This window comes from Pelmatolapia mariae, linkage group LG4 (genome assembly GCF_036321145.2).
Source record: "Pelmatolapia mariae isolate MD_Pm_ZW linkage group LG4, Pm_UMD_F_2, whole genome shotgun sequence".
NCBI lineage: Eukaryota > Metazoa > Chordata > Actinopteri > Cichliformes > Cichlidae > Pelmatolapia > Pelmatolapia mariae.
In genome coordinates this window covers 10,229,861-10,245,179 of record NC_086230.1, presented here as the reverse complement: position 1 = coordinate 10,245,179, position 15,319 = coordinate 10,229,861, and the positions used below count along the sequence as shown (strand labels likewise).

The 15,319-nt window shown below is 41.4% G+C and overlaps 1 protein-coding gene across 1 annotated transcript in view; it reads left to right on the top strand.

Annotated features, from left to right (window-relative positions):
* LOC134625965 (meiosis inhibitor protein 1) overlaps positions 1–15,319 on the top strand; it is a 58,011-nt gene that overhangs the window by 35,857 nt on the left and 6,835 nt on the right. The window contains exons 24-31 of the mRNA XM_063471387.1: positions 3,491–3,607; positions 4,701–4,811; positions 7,905–8,089; positions 8,417–8,501; positions 9,801–9,985; positions 13,195–13,276; positions 13,766–13,872; positions 14,824–14,955. Of these exons, the coding sequence (XP_063327457.1) occupies positions 3,491–3,607; positions 4,701–4,811; positions 7,905–8,089; positions 8,417–8,501; positions 9,801–9,985; positions 13,195–13,276; positions 13,766–13,872; positions 14,824–14,955 (1,004 nt within the window). The remainder of the gene's footprint in view (positions 1–3,490; positions 3,608–4,700; positions 4,812–7,904; positions 8,090–8,416; positions 8,502–9,800; positions 9,986–13,194; positions 13,277–13,765; positions 13,873–14,823; positions 14,956–15,319) is intronic.

The window sequence follows — 15,319 nt, the reverse complement described above, 5'->3', positions numbered from 1 at the left end:
ATTAATGCCAGCTGATTTGGCTTCATGCTCACTTATGTCTCATTAAATCACGGATACGGTTAATTACAGTCGATCTATAGAGGTAAACGTTGCAGCTCTGCCCCCAGAGTTTACGTTTCATCGTGTGGGACACTGTTTTGTTCGTCGTTCTTTGTCATCTAAATGAAAACATTTTGTAGCAAATAAAAGTTTCAGCTGTTTCAATCCCGCTCAGCACAAGCTCATCCATACAGTACACAGGAACACATCCACCTGCAGGGTGAGGTAGTGGGCTCCCACACAGTGAGACATAATAGATCAAATGCATGTCGGGGTTTTTTCTCCCCACACAGCAGACACTGAAAGATTTATCCAGCTGAAGCAGCAGCAGCCACACCTGAGCTGTTTGGGTTGAGATGCCCTTCTCACCATTTTGACTTGAAAAGAAGAAAGATTTTCGATTAAAAAGAGCTATTTTTGATTTATTGTCTCTCCACAGTTATTAACACAGTTTATTACTCAGGCTTTTCACCACAGCTCTAAAGAAGAAAGATTACATGCTGTTGATTGGTGAGCTTTTCTGTATCTAGGATACCAAATTTAATTTAATTAAATTAGGGAAATTTAGCAAGTTTATGCGTCTTGATGTTTGCAGATGTTGTTAGTTCTTCTGGCATAAATAATCAAAAACTAATGGAAGCTAGTAGATTAGTAATATATTAAAAATTTATTTGTATTTTGTTTAAAGAAAAACAACTTCACAACCAATTCATCTTTTGCTCCATAACCGTGACATGAGCGTGCCAAGATGTTTTACTGGGGGTTAAAAATAACAGTTGGCATATACCATAATAAAACATCTATTAAGTAATGTACACGGATTAATTGGAGCATTTGGCACAATGTCTTGTGCGATATAATGGAAAGCACTTAGGCTAATTATTCTCAAATATGGAAAGCAACTTTTGAAAGGATACCTGCGCTGATTTATGTTTGTGAGTCCATTTTCTCTGGCAGCATTTTCTTTCTGCTTTAAAGGATGGTTATAGTGACATTCAGAGATAGCGGAAGAGCTGTTTAATGATAATTGTGTTTTTTCTTCTTTTTCAAATTAGTACATTTGCAGAAAAACTCAACTGTTCAGATAAGAACATTTATTGCAGAGCAAACATGGGCACAAAGATTATATTGACTTGAATTTATTTAAATTAAAGAAAAATTCGGGGCAATCGAATGAGGCTTGGTATATCCTAAAATATGACTTAACAGCAGCTGGACACGGTGTTCAGTTTAAGTGCAGTGCTATTTCTTATAACCATCCTGCCATATAAATCTCATTTTAAGTGAACTGGAATAACAAAGCCTCCTAAAATATGGTTGGTTTTGAATTGGATTAAAATGGCAAGAAAAAGTTTCCGGCACCTCTGATTAATGCTGGAAGGAAAAAACCTTTAAACCTCTCGTAAAATGAATTCCTCGACCAGGCAGTGGAAGGTGAGATACCATAAACTGGGGTGTAGCTGGACACAGTCAGATTAGGTCAGACAATTTCACTTCACTTGTTTTGCTCATAAACTGTATTTAGTAGATGGACGTAGCCATCATGATGCCACCCGTCAGTTTGTGCACTCTTCAGGTTGAAGTCTTATGGTGGGAGCCACCTTAACTCTCTGGAATGCTAAGTTATCAGATAATGCTAGCATAGCCACAGATACCAGATTATTTAAAACTACAAATCACTCACCAAAACACCCCATATAAACCTCTTGGATGAACTGTAACTGGCTTCAGTTCAAATTATTTGTCAGATTATTGTATTAAAAATACTCCAAAATGAACCAAAAACAGGGTGGAGAGGTCCACTTCACTGACTACAGTTTGTGGAGTTAAAGGACAGTAGACAGTGACTGGCTAAAGCTGGCAATGTCTGAACATTCATTAGCTATACCAGCTACAACATTTTGTTTACCAGGCTGTAAACATGTTTATTTCATCTCTGAATTTGTGCATTTTATGATGGATGTGTACAGCCATTCGTTTGCTTTTGGATTCGCTTGTGGAGCCGACAAAGGCAATTTAGGAAAAACGTGTTTTTGGCTCTTCTCTGTTGACTTAATTTACATTAAACAGTTACTTGGAAGCAGATATATGTAGAATTGGTCGTTATTACCATTTCACTCAATCAGTTCACATTTGAATTTTTAATATAGCTACATGTCGGACTCTGCGCTGGGAGCTCATCACGGCCCTCAAAAGCGTTGAGCGTTTGTTGCATATTTTGATATGTTATGAGCTTGTATGGCTGCTGCCTTGGTTAGATCTCTGGTGAAAGAGATTTGATCTCTGTGGGAGTTCCTAGTGAAACACAGTAAACAGTTAAAAAAATCTCCTGCTGGAACCTGCAGGTGGATGCAGGGGTGGTGGAGGGGTCAAACTGCAGGCAGCAGTGCAGACACTGAGATGTTGGAGGGAGAGATGAGACATTTATGTCTTAAACAGAATTTGAGGAGAGTGTAGCATGTCACACGGGTATAAAGCAGCTTGAGTGGACTGCCTAAACTAGCGCCCGGGCCTCACTTTGTTTTCAGAAGGCTGCTGTATCTTTATTAGAACCATAAAACCATGACATAAATGCTGAAATTGAAGGTTTGTAACAATGAAAAAAAGAACAAAAAATGTAAATGTGCAAATAATGTATTTTTTTGTTATAGGTGTCTGCCGTATGGTGTTATTACGTCTGTGTACTTGCCCAGGTTAATGAGCACAGCTGAAGGGCACAACAGCAGCGTGCCAGCTGGGGATTCAGAAACTGTTGCTGTGGTTAGCCTCTGCCTGCTTTCTGCTCATCCCGGGCCCTGAGGGAATTACAGCCTGTTATCCCTCCACATGTTCCAATTCAGCCCACTGTAATTTGCATTAATATATACTTTATATTAGCTTCAGTGCGGCGGCATCCCAAAGGGGAGATATTTTAATGTTATGCAATACAGCAGTGAAAGGGGAATGTAGATGACTGTTCAGCCTGAAGTTTCTTTCCAGTTAAAGTACCCCTACCCTTTGTCTCCTGTCCCCTCCAGTCCTTTTCCTCCACCCTCTTACGCCACCATTTATCCTAGCTATATCTAGATGCCTAATATTGGTTTCTAAAGTGTGTGTGTGGTCATTTTTTATCATTCTGAGTAAGGTGTGGTCATTTCCTCCCGGTTCCTTTCTCTTCACGATGATGCGTGTTAGCTCCAGAAATCCCTCTTAGGGAAACCAAACCTCATAAAAACCACAAGTGAATGCAAGAAATCCTTCATCCTATAGAGTGCATGTTTGGACCACATCCTCTGTTTTGGCTTTGTTGACAAATGATGTGCACAACAGGTTCCAGACTAAAGTAATGACTTGAGAGAAAATGCTAATTCATTGTCATTCTCATCTTTCGCTCTGTCACACTCCATCCTCTGTCTTACCTTCTTTTTCACTTTTTTCTGGTTTGTTTTTGTTTGTGTCTGTTTTTATGGAGCAGTGAACTCACTCCCTCTGGTGCTGAAGCTGCTTTGTGTGACGCAGGCCAGTGATCCACCTTCATCTCCCCATTACAATAATATGGAAGGAGTGCACTTCAAACTGCTATACCATGGTGAGGCCCCAAGGTGCTGCTGACATGTCACGCTGAGCACAGCTCTCGCTCCCCTGCATTTATCTAAAATATCCGAATAACCGCTCAAGCCCGCTATATTAAGAGGCAGATTTAGCAACATGATAGCTACAGCAAACAGTTTCTCTTACAGTGATACCAAGAAATGCTCTGACAGCAGGCAAACAAGTCAGCTCGCTCTCTCAGTCATCTACAGAAACTGCATCTCCCTTTCTTACAGCGTCGCCGGCATGCCATCTTACTACACAGCAACACAATTATCTAGCGAGAGAGACAATGTTGTCCTGTTTGTTTCCTCTTCTGCATTCATCTGTATTTCAATTACTCCTCACTCACCTTTGATTTAATACCATCCTCACAAACATACTCAGAGGAGCGTTTTCTGCTGATCTGCTGATCTGCAGATCAAAATGCTGCACTGAACTTTACTAGACGGTAACTCATAACTCTATGCCTGTTACAATCAGGGTCTAATTTGCTTTGCTTTTCGCCTTGATGTCAGCAACACTCATCCCTCTGTGACTTACCACTTTTTGTCTTTTTTACTGCATATTTGGAGCCTCATCCTCTGTTGTAAGTTGTATATTTCAGCCCACTGTCTTTTGCAGCGTTTCTCAAATAAGGGTGCTAGTAACCCTATGGTTTCTTTAGAGTATTGCAAGCACACTTTCTTTTTTTATTTAAAAAATATCCTATCATGGTCTTTAAGATAACTGTTACTCTTGGATCTTGTCTTGTTGTTCTTTAATGAAGACAATGCTATACTGAACCCCTTTAAATTGCAATGTTTTTGGCATCATGAATGTTTTGATCAGGCATTTTCACTGTTATTGACGCACCATGACATGCAATAAATGACAAAGCCCACAATGTTACATTTTATCTGCTACATCACATCTGAATGCCCCTGTATAAAATCCTTGAGAGCACCACAGATAAAATCATAGATGAAAGAGTGAGAAAATTGTTGGATACTCGACTATATTTTACATTACATTTAGGGTCAGCTGTGCAGTAAAGGTATATTTCCCAGAAATAATGCCCGTGTGTTCATGTGTGTGTGTGTGTGAGTCAGTGAGTAACATAGCAGGGAGGTTGAAGCCTACAAAAACAGAGAGCCTGCTGCCTGCCATCAGCTACCTGTACTGCTGCCTGAGCCTGTCCCCTGCACACTGCACTGACAGAGGTTAGACACATGTTCTTACTGCCACTTTTAGTTACACTCTGCATGGTCTCTGTGCCTTTTATTCACTCCTTCTCTTAACGTCACACCTTTCACACATGCAGCCTCTTCACCCTCTGTCTCAGTATGTTTCTCTCACCTCTTGCTGTCTTTTTATTTCGCTCCCCACTCGCTTGTTTGAGAGAAGCGAGAGGCTGACCTTGATGCACGTCGTACTGAGGCACAAAGCAAATGATAACCGTAAAAGCTCACACCTGCACTACAAATGGTACACAGGTTTTGGCTCGGTCGTGGACATTGTCTTTGGTTCTTGTCTTTTGTTACGGTGTCAAGTCTGTGAGCTTCTCGCACATTTGCACAAAAGCAATGACTGGCAGACTCGTGTTGTCGCCTTGCTACAGCTAAATATCTGTAACACACAGACTAAACCACACGTCCAAACACAAATAGCACTTACCGCCATGGCAACATGTAGGTTTCTAAGGTAAGAAATCTCACATAAATCCATATATAGACGAACAAAATCACTAATTAGGTGCAGCTGGTAGATGTATGATAACATAAAGGTTTTTCAGATGAGTTTCACTAAAGCTTTTATTATTAGAAATCTCTCTTTAAAACCAAAGTCGCTCAATCAGTCAATGAGCCAGAACACAAAAGTATCAGGTACTAAAGAGCTTGAGAAATTAATACTTGAATATTTTTCACAACAGACAAAAGTATGCCTTCAGACCTGTTATTCTGCACTTATCACAGACATTTATTTGATCAATTACAGGGTTGGCTTTTCTAGTCATGCTGAGTGCTCAAAGTGTTTATTCTATATTTTACTCAAACATTGCTCTATTCTTTACAATTAAAGCACTTTATCCACCTCACATCTATGGCCAATTTAGGATGGCAAATTAACTTAGCATGCATACTGTATGTGTGGACTGTGGGAGGAAACCGGAGTGGCTGGAGAGAACCCACGCAGGAACACAGAAAGACTCCAACTGTGGTTTGTACCCAGAAATATGCCTACTGTGAGGCAACAGTGCTAACCACTACACCAACTTCTCTGGTTAACTTGGAGGTCAGACAGAAGGGTTACCATTGGGAAGCAAAGCTAATAATGTCAGTGGTATTAATTTGCAGTAAGGCTCCGTGATTATGGACAACAATTATTTTTATCAGTATGGAGATCAAGATTATTTGTCCGATTATTCATTGATTTTAGTGATGAATGTGTTTTTATTGGACTTTCACGTAAACAGAACACTGATATTACATTTCCATATATGTACAGATCTTTGCATCAAAATAAAATTTGTCCTCATTCACCTAAATACAGTGCACCTCTTTGAAAAAAGTAAAATAGATTTAAAAAGAAAATGCCCTGCAGAGCAAGAGGGCACCTTTATTTTGTGTTATGTTCCTGTTAATTAATCCGTAAATTCATCTTTGCAGACAAATAAGGTGTTTGTTCACCTGGTCTAAGTGCATCTCTTGAAGCAAAATAAAAAGGTTGTCAATAAAACCTGTACCAAAGTACTCGACGGCTGTGAGATCTCTATTTTCCCTCCAAGGTTTGCATACAGCACAGGTGTTGCCACTTTGGAATAATTGTGCGAGGGGGTAACATATCTTTTGTCCGGTGTGTTGACCATTTTCCTGAAGTGTTTGTAACTCACTGTGTTTACTGCACGTGGAGTGCGACTGCATTTGTGATTTCAGTGCGTCTTTGTGAGCTGGATGGATACGCAGCTGCACTTTTATGGATGCCTGAGTTCATGTTGGATGACTCACGTTAGCAACCACGATGTAGCTTTCTTGGGTTTCATGCCTCAATATATTGCAGTTTTTTTGCAGTAGATGACTGCCCTTCCCTTTATCTGGTTCTGTTGGAGGTTTCTTCCTGTTAAAAGGGAGTTTTTCCTTCCCACTATCGCCAAGTGCTTGCTCATAAGGGGTTTCTGATTGCTGGGTTTTCTCCTTCTTATTCTAGAGTCCTTACCTTACAATATAAAGTGCTTTAAGGTGACTGTTGTTGTGATTTGGTGCTATACAAATAAAAATCAAAACGATTTGAGTCTGTAGTATGTTTTCGGACAGTTCAGTTGAATAAGTTCTGTCCTGCAGGTTTTAGACATCACCCTGGGTCAACACACCTGAATCACATGATTAGTTCTAAAGAACTTCAAGACATGTTGAGGAGGTAATTTAGCCATTTAAATCAATGTGTTGGATCAAGTACACATCTAAAACCTGCAGCACTCCGGCCCTTGAGGCCTGGAGTTCCCCCACACCTGATCTAGAGATTCTAGAGACAAGCCCTTCACCCTCTGCTCTGCCAGACATTTGAGTTTTGTTGTATATTCATGTGTATCTTTAGGTGTAGTGTTACTCGCCCAAAGTATTCCAGGAAACTGGCACATGCAGGCACGTGGTCAGGCAGTGATTTAGGGAGCGCTTGATTTTGCTTTGCATTCTATTGGCGAAGTGCGCTTTTTCAGTATCGCTCGATCATGCTCATTTAATTATGGGAAGACAAAATTGGGATTAAAGTTCGATTAATTGTGGCGCTCTACTTTGCAGCTTCTCCTGCAGCCTCTCTATGTATTCAGCCTTCTTTATCACTAGTGATCAGTTTACAGCTACCTGTTTCAGCCTCAGGCTAGACACTATTTCAGTGATGGTGCAAAGGAGAAGGAACACATTACTCTGTTTCAAAGCGAAAAGAACATATGATTACTTTAAGATTGTGTTTGGGGGGATTCTTTTTAGCACTTGGAGGTGATGCTTTGTTTGCAAGTTGTTGCCCTTGTGTCATATTGTTCTATTATCACATTGTTTAAATTATTCAGCCTGCCCACATGTATATGGTAAAACAGCAATATCAGTGTTTATGAATAGAGAACAGTACAGTTTAACATATTTTTCACTTAGTAATGTTACAAAGACCTCACAGGTGTTTGCATTGTTGTGGGTCTGTTGCTGCAGCACGTCACTCTGCAGTCATAAGGACCAGCTGCTGTCAAAACCCACGTACAGCGCAGTGAAACAGAAGCACACGTCCCATTAAAGTGTGATGACACTGTTCCTTTTCTTTCCCAGCTGTCTCCATGCTGCTCTCCAACAGCGGGCTGATGGACCAGCTGCAGACAGTCTTCTCCTCCTCCTCCTCTTCTTCCTCTGCCCCATCCCTCTCTCCATCAGCCTGTCCTCCTTTGGCCCTGCTGTGCTGCTGCCATCTACTCCTGTCCTCCCTCATTACCTTGCAGCATGTTCACTCCACTGAGGTACACACAACAGCTCAGCTCTGCTCTTATCACAACTTCACGATACAACTTCATACAGTCAAGGGCAAGACACAGCATAATGTAAAGGAGGGTATAGATTGAGATATAGGGGCAGAATGCAAAACAGAAATTGGATTTGCTTGATGCATATCTCAGTGAGGCCGTGGTACAAAATAACACACTTTCTTCTTTGCTTTCAGCCGGCACTGCAGGGATAATAATGCATTTTAACTCACAAAGATTTCAGTCCTAATCTTGTTATATTCTTGATTCCTCCCCTCTCTCTCTTATTTTCTACCCTCTCTCTCTCATTTTCTATTATTTAAGGTCCGTAAGAGCATCACTTGGAGTCTGGACACAGCTGTGCAGCGACTCCTTACTCAGAAGAGAAACACAGACAGTCTCCTGCTGAGTAAGAGACACCAGATTTTACTGTTAGATTGTTTTTATAAGTTTCATCCCATGCAGACAGCCGATGGCAAAACAGTTCATTAGCGCTGAAATTATAGCAACAGTGTGTGACCCAAGAATACAAAAGAAACTTGGCTGAATGTTCTGCATTTGTGGTTGGCTGGTGTTTTTCTATTTTCCTCAGTTTGCTTTTATTCTTCCAGATTTGTCTCTTGAGTCTTCTGTTCCAGAATTTTGTGCTACTCAGTTTGTCCCTGTCCAACACAATTATGGAAACATCAGGAGGTCCATAAGACCAAGATACCTGTGTTCATATGAGTAGCATTAGGCATCCCTGATTAATGTAACATCTGTCCATATACTGTGCAAACCAGAGGGTACTAATGGGGTCCACCTTTGCTTGGTTTACATGTACATACGTAAAGTCAGTGTGTTATCCTCAGTGGAGCTAACCAAACCATGCATTTCACACACTTTCATTATATTAAGTGGCCCCAATCCCACTGCTGCACTGGGAGACAGATCATCCCTGCTGCTCCTGCATCTCTGTCTGTCAGCTGGATAAGTGGCCTGTCAGAGTTGCTGTGATGTATTGGCTCCCTCCCTCTGCCTGCCTCTCTCTCTCTCACTCTTTCTAGTCACTCAGCGTCCTTTCTCTGTCTTTCTCTCAATTTTTATCTCCCCTATGCTCTTCCCAGCCTGCCCGTATATTTCCAACTCTTCCCATTTCTCTCTCTATCTCTTTGCCCTGTCTCTCCTCCCTCTTTTCTTCTGCCACTAATTGAGTCCTCTCTCCCTCAGAGGGCTCTAATCTCAGTGTACATGGCATTAAGTGCGATTCAGATGGCTGGCAGCACTCAGTTTGGATTCCACTGTATTTTAGGAGTCTTTTTACCCCTGTTGTTCGCTTTTTCTCCATCACTACTTGGGTCTCGCTGAACTTCCTTCAGCTTCCTTCACGTCGTTCTGCCTCGCACTCTCTCTGTGTACTTGGCACTGACATCTTTAACTTCTTGCCCTCTCTTTCTCTCACATGTCTCTTACAAAAAAATGCTCTCAGTTCCTTTCAGCTGTGCTCCTGCACCCTCTGCTCCATGATTGTTACCATCTTTTTCAGTTTTTACTCACACACTTGCTGCTTTCTGTTGTGCTGTGGACGTCTTTCTTCTGTGGCCTTGCCTTCTACATTTATTTTCCTTCTCTCTTTCTTTCACCCTCCTTTGCTTAGACATTCCATCATTCTCCTTATTTGCTCTGCTTTTCAGACATTTACAATTTTCCTCTATCTTCCTCTTCCCAGTCAGCTACCTCAGGCTGCTGCAGGCTCTGCTTGATACTGACCTGGCATCGGAAGTTGTGTGTCTGACTTCTGGTCCTGGCTTGGTTGGGCTCAGACCTCTTGGGGTTGAAGATGGTGCTTTGTACCCACTTGGCTCCAGAGGGGCGCAGTGCCTTTCAATTGCTCTCAGTGGACTCCTTCTGCAGGTATTAGCATGTTTGAGTATGAGTATGTTTGTATTGATATGGTGATTTGAGTGTGTGGGTACAAAAAGCTATCTGGATCTGGTTCAGTTTGTAACATTTTCTTGAGAACATTACGACGGTGATTCACTGGTTTTTGCCATTGTTAAAAAATTCCTCCCAAAATTCCTGGATCTGGATCCAGAGTGTAAATCATTTTAATCCCTTTAGCCTAGACACACTTGTGGTAAAATTTGGCTGCAAATGTGTCGCAACTTTTTGAGCAAACCTGCTAACAAAGAGACAAACAAACAGACCAAAGCAAACCAATCACATAGCCTTCTTGATGGAAGTAATCCAATCAGTTTCCAGAATTAACAGCTTTCTACTAGTTTAAAAATTTCACTATATAGTTAGATATATTTACTATGTCTTCTGTATCACGGCCCCTTGTGGTTCAGCGGTTTGGAGTTGTGGCTTTCTCCTGGGTTTGACTCCATGGATTATATTCTGCATTTTAAATCAACTGGGAAAACATGTCATATGCCATCTTGCTTGATTGCAGGGATTGAATAATATCTGCCTGTTATAAGCTGTCCTCTGTCTGTCTGTACATCCAGTTTGCCTGTTATCAGCCTGCAGAATGGCTATTATCAGGCTCATGCATATTGCCTTTAGGCAGTTACCCTCCACTACCTGCTGGCACGCTCTAAAGGCTGTTATCATCTGTTGTAATCAGTGATAACAAGAGACCAACACCGGCCCCCTTCTTATTGCTTGCCTTGTACATCCTTGTTTCCTTTCCTTACTAAACCTGCACAGACCAGCTCAGTGTGTCAGTAACGTGCAGATGTCAGACTTTTTTTCACGTAGTTTAGCATGAAGGTGTACTTATCTGTGGAATCCTCCTCCCCCGTGTTCCTGCTGCCTGTCACACCTCCCTGCATCGAGCATAAACAAACTTCCACATAGGACACACATGTCATATCCTGGATCATAACTTCTCCAGCAAAGCTTCTTCTCTCCTCATTACTTTCTCCTGCTGATTCATTTTAGGTGTTGAGACATCCTTCATGATGGCACACAGAGATTGATTTTCAGGTCACGGGAAAGAAGGCAGAGGAGACAAGAAGGCACAAATTAGAGAAAATGACAAAAGCCCCATATAGTGCAGGGGACGTGTGATGAAGCACATGTAAAATCTGCAGTGGTAAAAGATTACTATATTACTCATGTTGTGTGGGCGTAAATCTGCCTCGCTTCTGGAGTCTGGATAATTCTTGATGATGTAAGTCATACATTTCAGGGTAGGTTTGCATTTAGGGTAAATTTGAAGTAATGGTTGAAAAAGTAGTAATTATGTTGTGTGTGTGTGTGTGCGAGAGAGAGAGAGACTTTCACTGCAGCGTTGCATTTCCCAGTTCTTGCTTATGGAGGGTATGAATTAATATAACAAGCTAGTTCAGTAAATCCCTGTGTTATAATGAAAGCTCGAGCGCTGCAGTACCCAGTGTGCTGTCTCAGTTGTTACTAAGCTAGCTGGTCTAGGAATTTAATTGTAAAACTGTGTCTTTAATGGTGGCTTTGTGAGCAAGAGGTACATAATGAAAAACTGGAGAAAGCTGCACGCCTTCTATAAATCGCATGCACATATGCAGCTAATGGAATAAGAACACCAGTGTGCACACACATGGTTTCACAAATGCGTTAATGGTGTCGATCTATCGCCGGATACAATAAAGAATATATGAATGACAACTTAAATGCTCATATTATGAAACCCCCTCCCCCCCATTGTTCCTTTCACACTTCCCCTTGCCCTTTATCCCACAGCAGAAGTAACACAAAGGTAATCTTTAAAATCTTTACATAATGACAGTGGACCTGCCTTTCACAAACGCAGTTGTGTGGGGGAAATGAGATGCCGATTGATTTAACAGTTATCACAGTGGCACTGCACACGGATCCAGTGCATTTACGTCCGTCTCTACATTGTTATTACATGTTGGTGGTGTAACAAACGGTCTAAAGTATGACTAACCCAAAAGAGTAGCAAATGATTTCTTTGTCAAAGAAATCATGAAGAATATTTTCTATAGGCTTTTCTTGTAGGATGAGAGTTATAGGAGGCCTCTAGCTAGTAAAAAGGTATATAAGGGATCATTTGTGCCATAAAGTAATTAATATACTGAATAAGATGATGTGATGTATTTTGAATTGAATTGAATGTTTACATGTTCATATGTATGAATGTGTGCTTGATTTTAATCGATTGACGATCCAAAGACAATTTTTCCACTAATGTGGACAATAAAGTAATTTTATTCTGTTCTATTGTATATGTGGAACTATTGGGTGGTTTCTGTGTCATGCCTGTACTTGTTTTTTTTTTTTCTGTGCTGCAGTATACCAGCCTCTGGTTCCACACTAGCAGCATTTCCTCTCTCTGTAAGAAGCTGTAGTGCTGAACTGAGTTTCAGTTGTATGGTTCAGTGCTCTGTAGTCTGCTGTTCAGCTGATATGAGTTCCCCACTCTCCTCCTCTCTTTTTGCTGTCTTTCCTCTCGATGCTCCGATTCAGCAGCAGCAGGACTCACTGCAGCTCCAGAGTCCCTCTCCCACACATACTTTTTTCGACTCTTGCCTGCTCTCCCTTTCTCCTCGCTTGTTCTTTGCTCTCATTTTAACCTCTCCTTTTATCTTCATGTCCTCATTTGCCCTCCTCTCATCTAAGCGTTCTCGTACCTCTGCACACTTCAGCTCCCTCGCGCTCACTCCAGCTCATCCTCTTGACTCCTTTCTTCAGCTTTCTCCTCCTCGCTGCTTATGGATTATAGTGCAACGTTCCACTGTCATCTATATATCTCCGTGGCCTACTTCAGTATTTTTGGACACTACATAGTGCTCAGTGTAAGCCCTGACACTGTGGGAGAGACATGCATTATTAAAACATCACTCAGTCACTCTCTCTGGTGTTCCCTTCTTACCCCCCTTCTTTTGCTGACTGCATCTCCGTCTGTTGGAGAGCAGATATCTGTGTTCCCCCTATTCATCTGTTGCTGCCATCGCGCCCATTTCTGCCGAGCGAGAGCACACAGGCACACGTTTCACATTCTGCTCTTTCCCTGGCTTGCAGCGATTTGACATTTTAAAGCTGAGAGATATTTTTTCTTTTTCTTTTTTTTTTCTTCTGCAAATCTCATGTTTTACCTTAATGTGTCTCTTTCTCCTCAGAAGCACGAGTTGCTGTTGCGAGCCTCAGTCAACTGTCTGAGCTCCCTGCTGGGCTTCCTTCAGAGAAAGAGTCCCGCTACAGGTATCAAACAGAGAGACGGGGAAAGAGGGAGTGAGTGAGGATAATGTGCACATGTCCACAGAGAAAGAGATGAAAAACTGCAAATGTATATATTTGAAGGAGATTTGAGAAACAGCAGTGTTTTATGAGTATGACATGTACAGCTGTGGAAAGCAACTGTAAGTGAATTTACAGCAAGTCTTGAGTTGGGTTTTTTTACTTGGTAACTTAAACTTGAAATAGCTTATGTGAAGGTTACGTGCCTTTGTTTATTCGGACAATATCTCTGCAGCAACAACGGGTTTGTCTTGATGATGTAGGGTTCTTTTTACATTTTCAGACTTCATCTAGTTCCAGTAAATACACCATGAGAAAGAGAATAAAATAAAACTGAGTGGATCTAAGTAAGGCGTGTGTGTGTGTGCGTGTGTGTGTGTGTGTGTGTGTGTGTGTGTGTGTGTGTGTGTGTGTGTGTGTGTATGTGTGTGTGTGTGTGTGTGTGTGGAGTAGCCAAGCATGTGGTGTGTCAGCCATGGAGTCGATTCCTCCTCCACAGCCTGCTCAGCTCAGGAAAGAGCTGCCTTCTGCACCCTGCCATTCTCAGATTCATCATACTTGTAAGACGCTTTACAAACACACACACAAATACAAATCCAGGTAATAAATATTTGATAGCAGAAGTATTCAAAGAAGCATTTAGATCACATCAAAGTGAATACAGTGCAGTTGATCCTGACACAATACAGCGAATCAAAATAAAAGAAAAGTCATTACCATCTCTGTGAGCTCACTTTATTTATTATTCATTCAGCTCGGGGTTGGAACTGTGGGATTACTTGGAACTACTGGTCAGCTGGAGCCCTGTGAGCCTCCCGCTGCATTAAAAATGTCTGACTTAAAGCATTTTGTGAAAAATCTGGGACAGCGTGTGACTTTGTCCTTCCAACACAAATAAACAAAATGGAAGCAGATTTGATGGAGTTAGCCAGCACTGTGACACAAGTTTAAACACTTTAAATATTTAGCTTTTTTTCACTTGGTCTCAAATTCACTGTCCACAAAACTAAACATACAGTGGCTGTTAAGAAGGAAAAGAAACAGTGTTGCTCACATTTTTCCAGACATCACTGGATTACATGGAAAGGTAGAAGCAACCGAAAAAGTCCCAAACTACGAGCCAACCAATCAGTCATGAGGAGAACTTATTTTCAATGCAAAGTCAATGCAAATACTTATTTGGTGTGTTTGAATGATAATTAAAAAAAATATTCATGGCATTATTTTTGAAAGACTCTTAATTTTTACAAAAGCGGAACAAAATAAAAATCAGTCAGGAGGGACAAAGACAGAGGAACAGCCTGTGGCCACCACCACCTATTGGAGGTTGTCTTTTTGCTGCCTCTCCAGTGCACTTGTTGACACTGATGTCCCCGAGGTTTAATATGGTAATCAAGTTAATGGTTTTAGAGCAGCGGGTTTTTTTTACTGCACAGTAATGTACATCTGTGCAGGATCGTGCATGCGTACGTGTACATGTGTTTCTGCATCTGTGCTTGTGTTCTCCGCAGCTGCTGCAGGACAGCGGGACACCAGTGCTGCGGGAGCCTGACCTGCTCCAGGTGATGGAGGCAGTGGAGAGGAGGGGGGTGAAGGAGCTCAGCAAGGAAGCAGAACAGGCCCTGAGGCTGCTGCTGACACAGGTAAACCTTTGCACACACACACATATACTCACACAGATAAAATAGGAGATAATCACACAACAACAGGCCTTCAGTTACCTGTGGATATGTCCATTCCTCAAATGAATTAATTAGAAAAGGAATCATACAAAGTTCAGTTTTAGCTGGAATCAGTTTGTATTTATATGTTGTGAAAATCAAAACAAGCAGACTATACTGAGGGGAAATGTGCTCATGGAAGACCAGGTAGGTTTGTGCAGTTGAAACAGTTATTTCACATATTTCAACATGTCAAAAAGTAATCGAGTATAAATCTGGATCATGACCAATATAGTGTTTGACTTAGATTAGAACATGTACAATACATAAAAGCAGCAAATGGCAA